Source organism: Petaurus breviceps, unplaced genomic scaffold (genome assembly GCF_028583685.1).
Source record: "Petaurus breviceps papuanus isolate PSGF00001 unplaced genomic scaffold, PetGlider_PUasm1.0 208, whole genome shotgun sequence".
Lineage (NCBI taxonomy): Eukaryota > Metazoa > Chordata > Mammalia > Diprotodontia > Petauridae > Petaurus > Petaurus breviceps.
In genome coordinates, this window is record NW_027185852.1 from 3,831,326 (window position 1) to 3,847,805 (window position 16,480).

The 16,480-nt window shown below is 37.2% G+C and overlaps 1 protein-coding gene across 1 annotated transcript in view; it reads left to right on the forward strand.

The window, feature by feature from the left end:
• Window positions 1–16,480, forward strand: part of LOC138165236 (neuronal growth regulator 1) — a 1,124,289-nt gene that overhangs the window by 668,885 nt on the left and 438,924 nt on the right. Inside the window, exon 3 of the mRNA XM_069093354.1 lies at window positions 377–502. Coding sequence (XP_068949455.1) covers window positions 377–502 — 126 coding nt within the window. The remainder of the gene's footprint in view (window positions 1–376; window positions 503–16,480) is intronic.

The following is a 16,480-nucleotide window of genomic DNA, read 5'->3' on the forward strand; positions in this document are numbered from 1 at the left end:
TTGGGCAAGTCACTTAACCCCAATTGCCCTACATTTCCCCCCTCCAAAAAGCCTCACTGTATTAGTGCCCAACAATGCAGGCACAATAACCCAATTTTGTTTTCTAGTAAGAATAATTAGTTTGAGAAATGCTCGTGCTTTCCTAGCCATTACCTGTTCCACTCAGGATTGTGCCTGTGGTTATTCTGTTGCAGAATGGATGGGGAGCTTGGGGAATCTGGCTGCCAGCTGATGACTACAGGCCATAAGGCATTCATCTCCTTTAGTCTGATTAAATGACTCTAGGGAATTAATCATTTGTGGCCTGATGTAATCTGACCTTTTTGGTTTCATTTGCTTTCTTTTTTCCTTACCATTGCATGTTTTGCCATTTCAGTTCCTCCGAAGATATATGACATCTCAACTGACATGACTGTCAATGAAGGAACCAATGTCACCCTTACTTGCCTGGCAACTGGGAAACCAGAGCCTTCCATTTCTTGGAGACATATCTCCCCATCAGGTAAACGGAAAGATCTTAGTTCTGTTTTTCCTGTTCATTATCCTCCTGTCACTTCATCTAGTCACCCTGTCAGGAATGTCACTGAATGTTTGCCTGCGGAATTGGTAATGTTGACTTGAGTCAGAAAAGCTCTGGTGGTGGTGTTCTTTCATCAAGAAAATCTTCCCTTGTTGATTGTTCTTTTTTTAAGTAGATGAAGTTTTCAATGGAGATATCTTGGGTAAGAAGGTTTATTTTCCATTGAACATTTGTACTAACTCAATCTGAGCTTCACACCTCTAAAACTGAGTATTTCCAAGGGAGGTCACCAGAGACTAAGGAATGTAGAGTCTCATGTGATCGACTCCAAGCTTCTTATCTGACTGGAGGGAAATGTATCCCGAAGAATTAGAGATTATCTGTCCAGAGTAATGAAGAGTAATGTGTCAGAGGCAGATTCCGAAGAGGCTGAGGTTCTGCAGATTGAGCTCTATGCTTGTTAATAATGTTAATGAGTGGTTTAGAACTAGAGGAAAATTTTTGACAGTTGGACCAAACTCACCCCTTTGACAAAGGAAGGAAATTATTTCTGGGATATCAAGTGATTTAGAATCAAAATGAGGGCAGTTCACGGGTCTCTCATTTGGGACTGGAACCCAGGATGTCCTGGTTCTAGGTTCATGCCCAATAAGCAAAGTCCAATCAGTATTTATCGAAAAATGAGCACTTAACATTTTCCTTAGCTCCAGAGCTGTTTTTTTAATCAAGTTAAGTGAAATCCATTTTTTAAAAAAGATTATCTTCATGTTTTATCAAAGAAATTGAAGGCAACTTTAATGAGGATGGCATGTTTTAGGAGGTTTATCTCATTTCAGGAACTAGGGCTTGATTAGAATTGTTTTATATACTTTTAGAGGAAATCACTTCCCACGGGCTTGATGTGAAGGATTTTGAAAATCGAAGTCATAATGGAACGCTTTGTGTGGGCGCTGAAATTTGTGATTTCACTTTAGTCTGCTAAGGCCTTCTTTAATGTCCTTTCTGCTTAAATGTCTTGGAGCTTCCCCATTTAGCCAGGAGGACTAACGAGACTTACCCATATCACATGCTTAATATTTGTAGTAATGTAAGAAAAATCAATATGACTCCATTACACACTTAGGAACATGCATTTACAACCTTGATGATATTCCTGGAATACAAGAGCTTCTCTCATCTCTCCCTGGCTAATAGAAACTTCTTGTTATCTCAGGAAGACTAATTAGAAAGCATATTAACCCCTGGGTTCACACAGATTATTGGTTTATCTGAGCAGGCCACATAAAGGTATTTGCTGTAGTACCAGACCTGTTACTGACTGATCAGCCTTAGATAAGCCATTTAACCTTGATGGCTCAACTCCCTTCATCCCCCACTTCTACACCTCAAGCATTGTGTTGGTATCGGTACATGTTCTACTCACCCAGGTCTCAACATTTCTACCACTTAGGAGACAGATGGACCTAAGTCCATATCATGGATGTGAGTGTGTATATACACATATGTGTGTATGTATATAATTAAAATAGAATATAGTTGAAAATTATATCACCCTCTTTCCAATCTGGTGATGAGCCTTCCCCCAAAATGATCTAGGCTGGTCTTTAGTCAATAGCATTTTAAAATCTGTGGATTAATGGATTATAATACTGATTCAAGAATCAAATTCCATAAGTTCAAATCTTCCCTCTGATGCTTACTATATTTGTGGCAGTTGACAAGTCACTCATCCTGGACCTCAGTCTCTTTACATTTCAAATTAGTAGATTGGACTAGCATCCACAGAGGGCCCTCTACCTCTGTGATCCTATGATCCTAATGAAGAAAATCTAGGTTTATATGATTCATCAGAATTCATGCTCTGATTGTGTGGGAGCCTGAGGTCACCTCCAGGTCACAGTGTGGCATTGTGTGGGAGCCCGGGGTCATTCCAGGTCACAGTGTGACATCAGAGTATTGACCCTCTTATATTAAAACGGACAGGGTAGTCAAATCATAAGATCATAGCTTTAATAGAAATGGCTTTAGAGTTCATCAAAGCCACCCCTCTCTTTTCATTTTCAGATCAGAAAATGACTGTAGCTGAGCTTTTTGGCAGTCTACATGTATTACATAAGGTTGGCATGTGTTCAGGAATACTATTCACTGACTTAAGATGATAAAATTTGAGCTGGAGGGGGCCTTAAGTCTATTCCAAGCCCCACAGTTTAGAGATTACGAAGGCCTTGCATGTCACCATGTAAATAGACCATTCCCGCTGGGGTCAATGAATCAGTATAATGTCTCTTTAACCAAGTATGTAGATCCAATAGCCAGGTCCTTATGTGTTCTCAATTTCTGTGCTCCCTCTTCAAATCTAGAGCTGAGTCACGGACAATTTTGTGCATTGCTAAGGCTTCCCACTTCAATTTCTGACACTGAGAAACTCTTTTGGTCACCCAGTGACCACAGTGCACATAATCTAACCCTATTCTTACCATGTAAAATTAATGGCCATTGTCACATTGCTTATTTGTCTGGCTACCCCTTTTTAAAGCTGGTTATCTACTTTGCAGGGTATGGGCAGCAGGTGGCAAATGCAACTTGATGGCATCTTGTCCTACTTGGGACCGTTTACGTTAAAAAGTTGAATATTTGAAAAGAGCATTGCCCACTCAAAGCAACGACTGTTCTCCACTTTTTAGGGAAAATGAGAGAATTCATTATTGGCCAGGATAACCAAATATTAAGTTGGTTTCTATACGAAAAAATACGGGCAAAGATGTGCATTTCATTTCCAAGTAAGAAATGAATTTTAAAACCATATTTCTTAGAAATGTTTCAATGCCCCTCATTTTCACTTATTTTCTTTTTTTTTTAAGCAATTGGGGTTAAGTAACTTGCTCAAGGTTACACGGCCAGGTGTTTCTGGGTGGGTGCTAAGTGTCTGAGCCCGGGATTCGATCTCCAGGTCTTCTCAACACTGGAGCCAGTGCTCTTACTCGCTGTGCTACCTGGCCGCCCCCATTTTCACTTATTTTCAATGAGCATTTATTATCTAAGGCCATCTTGTCTCTGTAGATTATAAAACCTCCAGAGCTATTAACACACTGATGTGGCCTAGTACCTTCTCCCTTCTGTTCAGGCCACAATTATAACTGAGACATTTGAAGTATCTTCTTTAAATGTGAATCGAAGTATGTGATATTGATAAAAAAGTGTTTGAACATGACATCAGATCCTTTAACATTCCTTATTCTTCCCCTGGATCCCTTATCCCTTCCTGGCCCTCCCAGACTCTTTTCATCTGGGTGCGCTGTAGAGGAAAAGATCCCACCCCACTGCCTTCCTGAGAGCACATTGCCTTTCAACCCAATTGTACAATGGGTTCTTCCACAGACTCTGCATTTCACCTTCCTCCTAATTTGCTTTCAATAGCCTTTCTCCTGTGTCTGGAATGCTCTCACTCTTCATCCCAAAATGCCCCTTAGAATGCCTGCCTTTTTTGAGACTCAGTTCTGGTGGCCCCTCCCACCACAGGTCTTCCTGATCTGTGGGTGTTTATTCCCTCATCAAAGGAAAGATTTCTTTATCTGTTCCAATGTCCCTCTCCAACCCTTCACCACAAGAAAGAGACCTTAGATTTTGGTTTTTTATCACCGTATCTCTCACAGTGCTCTGAACATAGTAGGTACTCAACAAAAGTCCCATTACATTTGAGTTGTCCTCCCCACTCATGTGACTTCTTCAAATGGAAAATGAAGATTTAGAAAGAACCAATCAGACAATGGCCTGAGGTATACTTATTAAGTACTTGTTATGTGTCTCTTACTGTGCAAGGTATAGGGGAATATAAATTTAAAAAAATGAAGCAGCCCCTACCCTCAAGGAGCTTATAGTCTCTTTGAGGTGGCAGCAGGTGCACATAGAAGTATAGACAAAATACAGACACAAGAAATCCAGGGTCATGTGAGGGAACACTAGTGTTTGTGGTGAACCAGCAATGCCCCACACAAAAGGTCCTTGAAGGAAACAAGGTATTCTAAGAATCAGTCACAAAGAAGGAGTTTAAGGATAGAGTTCTACTTTACAAAAGCCCGGGCAGAAGAGATATAATATGCAATGTTACAGGAACAGTCAGAAGGCCAATGTGGCTAGAAATCAGTCTGTGAGGAGGAGTGATTCATGAGAAGCCTAGAAAGGAAGTTTGAAAGGTTTGAAATGCCAAACAAAGGACTTTTGCGATTGATGCTGGAGGAATTAGGGTAACACTGAAAATTATTGAGCCTGAGAGTGACATGGTCAGACACATGCTTAACCAACATCACAACTGGCTGGAGAATTGAATGAAGGGAGTGGAGATTTGAAGGGGAGTGTACCATTAAGCAGCTGTTATAACAGGTGAGGCAAGATATGACAAGGGTTAGACCTGTGGCCGTATGTATCAAGAAATGTGTGCAGGGAGCACCAATATGGCAGCAATAGGTTGAATAGATTGAGTAAGGGAGAGACAGGAATCAAGCAGGACTCTGAGGCTGGATAACTGGCTGACTAAAAGGACATTATTCTACTCAACAAAAAGAGGGGAAATGTGAAGAAGGGTAGATTTTGGCAGAAAGGTGGTTGTCAGTTTATACATGTTGAATTTGAAATGCCTACAGGATATCCTGTCTGGAATTTGTAGTAGGCAGTTTTTGATGTAGCCACTGTAGGTCAAGAGAGATTTGTACTGCCTGTATAAAACTATGAGTCATGAGCATAGGGATGTTCATTAAACCAGTGGGAGCTAATGAGTTCACTAATAGACCACAGAGAAAGAAAAGAAACAGCAGAGAACAGAGCAGTCAAGTACACCTGTGGTTAGCCACTGGGATATGACTAATCATTTGGCAAAGGAGACGGAGGAAGAATGGTCAGATGGGTAGGAGAAGAACCAAATGTGAACACGGTCATGTAAACAGAAAGGACAGCGTAGGTAGTAGGTACATCCATTGGAATATGTAGTTAAGTGTTCAGTGCTACATAAGGTCAAGAAGGGTATAGAATGAAAAAAAGTGATTGGATTTGACAACTGAGAGATCACTGATGGCTTTGAAGAGAGCAGTTTCAATTGAATGATGAGATTGGAAGCCAAATTAGAAGGGGGTTTAAAGCAGGGAAAGCAGAAGATGTGCAGGGTGAGACTATAGATAGCTATGTCAAACCTGCCAGTAGTAAGTGATTCTCCATTCCTTGCAGTAGGATGTAGAGCAGCATAGCCGGGGTCCAAAAGCCCTGTGTTCAATGACAGTCTATGACCATAGCTGATGACATTTGGCAAATCACTTAGCATCTTTGGGCCCCTTGTTCTCATTTAAAAAATGAGGGGACTTCTAAGGTTCTTGACACCTTCAGATTTATGGCCCTAAAATCCCATGATCCCACTGTTTTCTCACCTCCTAGTCTTACTCTGATGTCTTTTGTTTCCAGGGGCAAACAGCCAGAGCTGGGGGATTTCAGCTCATCTAGCTTGTGCCTCCTTCCTCATGGACAGTTCATACATTTGTGACAATCTCTCCTGTAGATCTGGCCCCTGTTTCTACCACCGGCTTGTTTAGTTGACAGAACTTGTTTTTTTTTTTAAGAAGCAAATTCTTTGAACACTTGGAACTGTACTTTGAGCCTTATGAAACATCGGAGTAGTTATTAAACATGAATTCAAAGCCATTCTTTCATCCTTAACGTGGTTCAATTCTCAGATGCGCCACATTTCCAAATATCCAGAAGATAGAGATTTCCCATGTACAAATAACAGCTGCTGCTAAGCAGGACTGCCCATGTTCATTGGTTTGTGTTGAATTTCTTTTGTTTTCCCAAACTAGAACATTCAGTTTTATGTAAATTTGGTGAGCAAATACTGCATGCAAGGCAACCCTGATGGGTTCTGGGACATATATAAAGCTAAGCAATACTCTACCACTGTCCTCAAGGAGCTTTTAATTTAGATTTATAGAATCACAGAGTCATCTCTCTTCCAGCTTTAAATCAGTGATTCTTTGAGTCTAGTGGGACAGATGAGACACACAAGAATAGAGTACAAGAACACAAGGGCATACGAACAAAAAGTTAAAGGAGTCTGCAGGAATGGAGGGCATGTCTGCCTGGGGAGCAGGATAAAGAACATCAAGGGAGGTTTCCTACAGAATGCAGCCTTTCAACTCAGCCTAGAAGGTCAGGGATGATTCCTGTAGGCAGAGATGGAAGAGGGGGGCTTCCACCTAGGGAACAGCATGAAAAGAAGGGCACAGACCATGAAAAGCATGGGACTTGTGGCGGGAACAAACTTATTAGAAACTGGGGCAAAAGGTGCTCCAGAAGACCCCAGGCAAAAAAATGCTTTTTTTAAAGTTTCATCCATAAATCTACACGAGGCTTTGAAGTATTTCCCCGATTCCAGATGTGTTGAGCTGGCATCATCAATGCACCCAAAAACATTGGGACAGTTTTTTGGAAAAGCATGTAGCTGTAACAGCAACAGCAGTGACAAGTGACACACTGCCTTTCCAAATGATCCACCGGCATGATTCCATCTGAGCTTCTCCTGATCCCACCAGCAACTAGTGACTTCCTCTCATATTACCAAAGATTTATGGGGTGATTTTATTTATAAATGTATGAAAATATATGTATATACGTGCACACATCTATGCGTATATGCATCTGTTGTGTATATTCCTTAATTATTAGCCGAAGTATTTGAAAATGATGGCTGTGAGGATGAACATCAGAGAAGCTTGTATTACTGTGATCCTGTTGTCTGAAAACAACTGCAAAAAATAGTTTCCATTTTCCAAGTGCCACTTGTCTTTATCGATCATGACTGGTTACTCTAAGTATCACTTTAGTTTTTGCTTTTTGAATGTTATAATGTTTTCAAGTTTTACTTGTATTGTCAAATGTATCCCTCTCCCCAGCCTTTATCAGGGCCCACCCTTTTAAAAAGGAGCAAAAAAGAGGGGGTAAAGCAGATCAGAGGAATAACCAACCCACTGAATAGCTCTCTTATTTGTGATCCACATTGGTTATTTTTTTTCTATAAATATTCTTAATTTCCTTGTTTTCTTCACTGTTAAAGAAAAAAAATAGGGCACTCCTTTGGAATGTTTGAGTGCTGGGCCAACCTAGCAGGGGAACTAATGAACAGGCTATAGGTATGATCTTCAAGATCCTGGATTTGTGGCCAAACCACTGGCTGTGCACTTTGTTCTGGATGGGGAAAGGATGAAATCAATGACACTTGCCCTTGTGGGTGGGGGTAAATCAGGTGAACCTGCAAGCTTCTCTGAAGACATTGTAGGAATCCAGGATCTCCAGGTTGGGAGCTCCCATTCTCAGTTCCATTGTATGCCTTCCTGGATGGGGAGCTTTTGTGAATTTACATAATTACATTACATAATGGATAGTTATATAATAAAGAGTCTCCCAAATGATGCCAACTTAAACGTTTACCATGACATTGTAGAACTTGATTTATATAGATTCAATTACAATTACTTTTTCATTTTCCTTTAATTTTCTTTATAAATTAAACTTGTATTTGCCTGTTTAAAAAAAATCCCTTCTAGTTGTAGCTGGTGATTGGTAGATGATTTTAGATTGGATTTAGAACTTTGAATACATGTTTCAGTGTTCCAGTATTTTAAAACATGCCAACTTCTGAACAATGAACTTTATATCACATTGAGTCAATGAGGAAACCTAGTCAGAGAACAGTAGGTTCTCAGCATTGGATGGGACCTTCATTAGTAGCCATCTAGCTCATATGTGAGCGAGGATGCCCTCAGGCCTTGGCCGGAAGACCTTCATGAATGCTTTTGGGGCAGCTTTGATTGAGAGGAAACCTTTCTTTACCAGCATTTCATCTTTTCTTTGTGATATCCATTCATCATTTCTAGTTCTGATCTCCAGGACTAAGCAAAGTCTCCTACCTCTCCCACACGAAACCCCTTTAATAGCTAGAAAATAACTACAATAATCCCCATAAGTATTCTCTTCTCCAAGCTCAGCACCCCCATGTTCTTCAGTGGCTCCTCATTTTCCATGAACCCAAGCTCCTTTATCATCCTGTTTACCATTCTCAGGGGGGCCAGTCAGATGGTGCAGTTTTTAGAACTCAGGGTCTGGAGTCAGAAATATTCATCTTCCTATGTTCCAATCTGGCCTCAGACACTTTCCAACCATGTGACCCTGGACAAGTCACTTCACCCTGTTTGCCACAGTTTCCTCATCTATAAAATGAGCTGGAGGAGGAAATGGCAAACTTCTCCTGTATCTTTGCCCGGAGGACACCAAATAGAGTCGCGAAGTGTCACATTTGACTGGAGAATGGCTCAACAACAGCTTACCCTCCTCTGGTCATTCTCATGTACATCAGTGTCCTTGAGATAGAGGACTCAGAGATGAATGCAATATCCCAGAGACAGTTTGACCAGGCCAGACAAGGACAGTTAAAAGTTGGACAGAAGAAAGAAAATGCACAATGAACAATTCAATTCTCGTAAATTGTTCTTACAAATTGTTTTAAGAAATGTGAATTTCTTGGAAAATCGTGCCCTCATTCTTGAATATTAGTTTGTCCTTTTGGCCATTGGAGAATATCAACTTAGATTTTTGTTGAACCAAAGCTTATATTTTTCCAGTACCCATGTTTTGCTCCCCCACTACACACACACACACACACACACACACACAGACACACACACACACACACACTGCAGTGTTTACGTTAGTCTGTAAAAAGAATGGAAATTCTGACCTATCCTTTTATTATAAAATTTTTTGCTCACTCAGAACAGGAATTTAAGCTATTTACTTAGACTTCCAAAGAGTAATGCTTTTTTTTAAGTAGAAAGAGAAAAAACAAAATGAATTTTAGAAAAGGGTATAATTCTATTTGAGAAAAAGTGTCCACCTGCCTCCTGTGATGTAGGGAGTGAACATATATAACCAAGGAAGAATTGACGAGAGTTAGTTGCTATGCTAGATTTTTCCTCCAGTATTATTGTCAGAATAAAATAATCAATTTCATCTGAGGATGTTACAATTACTGATCAGTTGCAATAAAAGTTGTATTACCTCTCTGGAGTCAAAATAAAAGGTATAACTAACTGCCCGGTCAGAGCAGATCTCTGATTTTACAGGGCAGCTATTCCAACCCTCTCGTTGTGCAGAGAAGAGAACAACTGAGCACCTGTAGAGATGAAGTCACTTAGCCCAGTTGTGGGGATTATCAATGACGGAGCCAACATTTAACCCCAGTTCCTGTGGCTCCGAAATAAGAGTACTTCTTAATAAATGACAGATTTGACAAAACACAATATTGAAAACAAAATTATGTTCAGATAAAAAAGAGGAGATAGATAGATAGACACAGAGAGATGATAGACAATAGGCACCTGATAAACACTTGATACAGGATATATAAATGGATATATAGATATATCAGAGGTAGATATATATGGCCAAATCATAGATATATGATAGACATGCATCTGGTGGCATAGAGCAGAGAGAGCTGAGCCTGAGACTCATCTTTCTGAGTTCAAATATGGTCTCAGGTATTTACTGGCTGTGCAACTATGGTCAAGTCTCCTTTTTGCCTCAGTTTCCTTATCTGTAAAATGAGCTGTAGAAGGAAATGGCAAATCACTCCAGAAATTTTGCCAAGAAAACCCTAAATGGTGTCTTGAAGAGTTGGTCATGACTGAATAACAACAATATGGGAGATAAATTGTAGAGAGATAAATAAGAGATGATGCATAGCTAGATATTTGATTTTTTAGGTTTTTACTCCAGAAATGCATGCAGGTTAGACTTTATCATAAAAATACTTCAACTTCGACTGATTCCCCTCTGAGCCCTCTTAGAGTTTGTCCCAAATGTTGAGAAATTTGATCCCCCCTCTAAAGATCATCCTTTTGCCTTCTATGAAAATGTCACAAAGAGTCTCCCTAGAAGTAGGTCAACATTCAATGACTCCCATCATCATAAAGAAATTCCATGACATAGTATGACTGTAGTTATTACTTTTTCTAGAATGAACAAAATAAAAAAACATACATTCATATAAAATCAGAGTTTATTTTCCATGAAATCCCTAGGTAAACAAATTTATTTCCTATGTTATCCATTTTTTAAATTTCAAATCCACATATGTTTCTTAGGGTGCATTTATTAGATGCAAGGCATTTGTGATATGTAGCTTCTGTCTTACGTCCTAATGAGGGAGAAGTCCACAAATGGTATTGAGTCTTCTGTGGTCATTCAGTTTCTTCCTCTGTACAATTTGAGTAATAATTAATTAAGTTGTCTACCCCATAAGGTTTTTACTGGGGAAAACATTGTGCATATCTTTAAATTCTATATAAATATTTAAATATCATCATAGCAAAGGATAGACAAGGTATATGAGGAAATGTTGGAGGGAGCGACTCTTCACTTTCATTCAGGAACACTAGGGAATCCTGGACAGTGGATGTCATCCAAGATGAATTTTGAAGGTAGAAAGGGGCTTTAACAGACAAAGATAAGGGGAGTCCTTTCTAATTATAAGAGATGAGCTGGGAAGAAACACAGAAATAGATAAATAAGTCAATTGACAAGTATTTATTAATAGTCTTTGATATCTCTGGAAGTATCCTAAGCACTGTAAATAAAAAGGCAAAATTGCCACCTTCAAAGAGCTTGTATTCTCTTGATGAAGACAAATTTGTGCCTGGGTAGATATATACAAAATAAAAATTAGGTGAAAAGATGGAATGAGAATGGTTGGATGGATGAGCACAGGTTGGCAGGAGCATGGAATTATGTGAGGAGAAAGCCTGTCAGATAAATCCAGATATATAGATTGGAGACATATTGTGGAGACCCTTGAATGCCAGAGCAAGGATAAAATTATGTTTAATTCCACAACTGAGATATAATTAATGATAATTATAAAAATTAGGTTTTTTTTTCAAGTAGAGGAGTCATGTGACCATAGTGGAACACCAGAAAACTTTCTTGGCAGTGGTATCAAGAATGGACTGAAACAGGGTCAGGGACCCAGTGTTCTGGTGATAGGATATAGAGCTGGGAAAGGACCTTGGAGCTCAACTAATTCAGTTCCCTCGCTTTAGAGATAAGGTAGCCAATGCTCAAGTAGTTTATATAAAGATTTAATTTGGTAAAATGAATAGAATGCTGACCTCTACATCAGGAAGAACTGAATTCAAATTCCATTTCAGATATTTTGTAACTGTGCAATCCTGGATGAATCATTAAACTTTTATTAGCCCCAGCACCCAATTTTGAAGCATGACACATTGGTGGACATGGATCACTATAGCTGTCTTTTAAGGCTCATTTTAAAAGACAATAACAGTCATGTTTATAGAATTAGTTACAGTCATTGGAGCAAGCTGTTGTGGATTCCAATATGGCCTTTCTATATAGACTGCATGAAGCTTTTGAAATCCCATCAAATTTTGATTTTAGGATGGCAGCAAGCAGGCAAAGTGTATAGAGCTCTGGACCTGGAGTCAGGAAGACATGAGTTCAAATCCCAGACACTTAGTAGGGCATAGATACTTATTATTGTACAGTAACATGATACCCTGCTTCTTGAGGGAAATCATAGAATCCTAAAGCTTTTCAGAATGATTTCAGAGACTGTCAAGTTCAACATCTATATAAAAGAAAGTTTGCTTTACAGTTTTCATTGAGCCTTTACTTAAACTTCTAGGGTGCCTATACTCAGACATCTCATTTCCCTTTAGAATAGTTCTGCATGATGGGGAATATGGTTCTGTATTGTTTTCCTTATTTGAACATTTATTCTACATCTCTCTATCAGTTATGTGATGTTCCACATTTTTGTTTCCAGAAATCTAGTGGTGCAGATTTCATCCCTCTTTTCTACATCATCTCCTGAAATACTTAAGAACAGTCAGCATATGTCTCTACCACCCACCATCAAGTTTTCTTTTTTCTATGACTCTTATTTTCATAGCAGTTTCTAAAACTTCTGTTATAATATTTGCAAAGAGGCAGGGAACAGTTGAAATGAAACCAATCTTGACCTTCTTTTTCCTGGGCAATGCTCCAAAAAGATGTCCCCCTATTACATCTTCATCATCTTCATCATCATCATCATCATCATCATCATCATCATCATCATCATCATCTGTTGTCTTGACAAACTATGAGTGTAATACATCTTTAGAATATGCACATGATAGAAGTATGTGGGAGTATGGGAGAACAGTGGTTTCAATCCAATTACACGACAAAATCCATAGTTGCTTATGTAATGCTCTTCCTCTTATTGGATCATGAATTCTTCCCTTCCCCATGGATCTGACAGGTAGACTATAGCTTGTTTTCTAACTTGCTTATGGGGTCATCCTTTGTGTCTAAATCATGTACCCATTTTGATCTTATCTTGGCATATGATGTGAAAAGTTGTACTATACCTAGTTTATGTCCTATGGTATTCCAGTTTTTCCAGCATTTTTGTCAGATAATGAGTTCTTTTCCCAAATGTTGGGGATTGGGGTTTTATCAAACACTAGGTCACTATGGTCATTGAATACTTTGTCTTGTATACTTAATCTATTCCACTGACCCATCACTTTATTTCTTAACTGGTATGAGATCATGATTATTACTTTCTAATATGGTTTGAGATCTAGTATTGCTATGCCAACTTCTTTTGTATTTTTTTTGATAATTCCCTTGATATTCTTGACCTTTTGTTCTTCCAGATGAATATTGTCATTTTTACTAGCTCTATAAAATATTTTTCAGTATTTTGATTGGTATGACACTGAATAAATGAATTAGGTTGAGAAAAAATTATAATTTTTATTATATTGTCTCAGCCTACATGAGCAATCTATATTTTTACAATTGTTTAGATATGACTTTATTTGTGTGAAAACATAATTTGTAGTTGCATTCATATAGTTCCTGGGTTTGTCTTCGCAGATAGACTCCAAGTATCTTATATTATATAAACTTAAATTTTATAAATTTAAAATTAAAAAATAACTTAAATTATATAAGCAATATATATATATATATATAATTTATATATAATAAACTATATAAGCAATAGTTTGCAATTATTTTAAATGGAATTTCTCTATTGCTTGCTGCTGGACTTTGTTGGTCAGATAAAGGATTGTGGATTATTTATGTGGGTTTATTTTATATCCAGCAAACTTTGCTAAAGTTGTTAATTATCTCAAATAGTTTTTAAGGGGTTCTCTAGGGTTTCCTAAGCATACCATCATATCATCTGGAAAGGGTGATAGTTTTGTTTTTTCATTGCCTATTCTAATTCCTTCAATTTCTTTTTTTTTCCCTCTTATTGCCACAGCTAACATTTCTAGTACTATTTTGAATAACAGTGGTGATAATGAACATCCTTGCTTCATCCCTTATTTTAGTGGGAAAAATTCAACCTTCTTCCCATTACAGATTATGCTTCCTGATGGTCTAAGATAGATGTTGCTCATCATTTTAAGGAACACTGCATTTATCCCCATGCTCTCTTAGTGTTTCAATAAGAACTAGTGCTGTATTTTGTCAGGAACCTTTTCAGAATCTATTGAGATAATGAAATCATTTCTGTTGGTTTTATCAGTGATATGGTCAATTGTGTTGATAGTTTTCCTAATATTGAACCAACCCTTCATTCCTAGTATAAATCCCACCTGGTCATAGTGTACTAATCCCTGTGATATATTGCTGTGATCACTTTGATAGAATTTTGTTCAAAGTGTTTACATCAATATTCATTAAGGAAATTGATTTATAATTTTCATTCTCTGTTTTAGCTCCTATTGGCTTAGGTATCAGCACCTTATTTGTATAATAAAAGAATTTTGATAGGACTTCTTTGTCTATTTTCCCAAATAGTTTACATAGTATTGGGATTAATTGCCCTTTAAATATTTGATAGGATTCACTTGTGAACCCATCTGGCCATGGCATTTTTTCTTAGAGAGTTCATTAATGACTTTTTCAATTTGGTTTTCCAATATGAGATTATTTAGACATTCTATTTTCTGAGCTGTTAATTTGTACAATTTATGTTTTTTGTAAATATTCATCAATTGCATTCAGATTGTCAGACTTATTGGCACATATTGGAAAAAATATGTCCTAATGAATGCTTTAATTTGTTCTTCATTGGTGGTAATTTCATCCTTTTAATTTTCTTTTTTATATTGGGTATGTGGTTTTCTCCTTTCTTTTTAATCAAATTAACCAATGGCTTATCTATTTTTTTCCCATAAAACTAGCTACTAAACTTATTTATTATTTCATTAGTTCAAAAAAAGGTAAGGGAGAAGCCCTTAGTGGGGATATTATCATATCAATGCCAATGAGTTGGTATGCAGTTAAAAAAAAAACTAGAAAAAGAACAAAAATTTTTAAGTCCCCAATTTATTACCAAATTGGAAATTCAAAAATAAATAAATAAAGATGAAATGAAGAAAATTGAATTTAAGAAAACCATTGAATTAACAAATAAGAATAGGAGTTGATATTACCAAAAAATAAAATAAAATAAAAACATCGGTTAATATGATTTTTTAAAGGAGAGAAGAAAATCAAATTACCATTATCAAAAATCAAGCAGGTGAATATACCATCAAAGGAGATGAAATCAAAGCAATTATGGAGTTATTTTGCACAATTATATGCCAATAAACTTAACAACTTAAATAAAATGGAAAAATATTAACAAAAATTCAAACTGCCCAGATTAGCAGAAGAGGAAATAGAATATCTAAATAGACCTATTTTAGAAAAAGAAATTAAACACATAAACAGAGCCTCCTAAGGGAAAAAAAAAAACCACACCTGGAGCAGATGGATTTCCAAGTGAATTTTTTCAAATATTTAAAGATAATCTAATTCTTATATTGAATAACTCATTTGGAATAATAGGCAATGATGGGTTCTACCAAATTCCTTTTATGAACTAAATATGATATTGATATCTAAACCAGGAAAAATAAGAACAAAGAAAGAAAATATAGACCAATTTTGTTAGTGAATATGGATAGAAAAACACTAACTCAAATGCTAGCTAAAGATTATAACAAGTGATTACAAAGAATATCCATTATAAACAAATGGGATTCATACAGCTTATTGTTTAAAATTAGGTTATGTAACTTCCAATTAATTTATGATATCTCTTACCATTGTCCCTTGTTGAATGCAACTTTTATTGCATTATTATCTGAAAAGAATATATTTAATATTTCTGCCTTTATACATTTGATTTTGACATAATACATGGTCAGTTTTTGTGTAGGTGCTATGTGCTGCTGAAAAAATGTATATTCCTTTCTATTCCCATTCAGTCTTTTCCAAAGTTCTATTATATCTAACTTTTCTAAAATTCTATTTACCAATATTTACTTTCTTTCTTGTTTATTTCTTGTGTGGATTTGTTGAGTTGGAAGAGAGTTCATTTGAGGTCCCCAAGTAGTACAGTTTTCCTGTCTATTTCTTCCTTTAACTCAATTAGTTTCTCCATTAAGAATTTGGATAGTATGCCATATATATGTTTAGTAATGATATTGCTTCATTTTCTATGATAACTTTAGCAAGATATAATTTCCTTCCTTATCTCTTTTAATTAGATATATTTTTACTTTACCTAAGATCAGAATTGTTGGGGTGGCTAGATAGTGCCGTAAATAGAGCACCAGCCCTGGAGTCAGAAGGACTTGAGTTCAAATGTGGCCTCAGACACTTAAAACTTGCTAGCCATTCATTACTATTGCACATGACACCATAAACTCCCATAGAGGTAAAGGTGATACCACCCCCTCTCCTGCCATGAACATACCCTTCATCCTCCTGTCCCTGAAAGAACTGCTACAAAAAGAAAGAAGGAAGGAAGGAAGGAAGGAAGGAAGGAAGGAAGGAAGGAAGGAA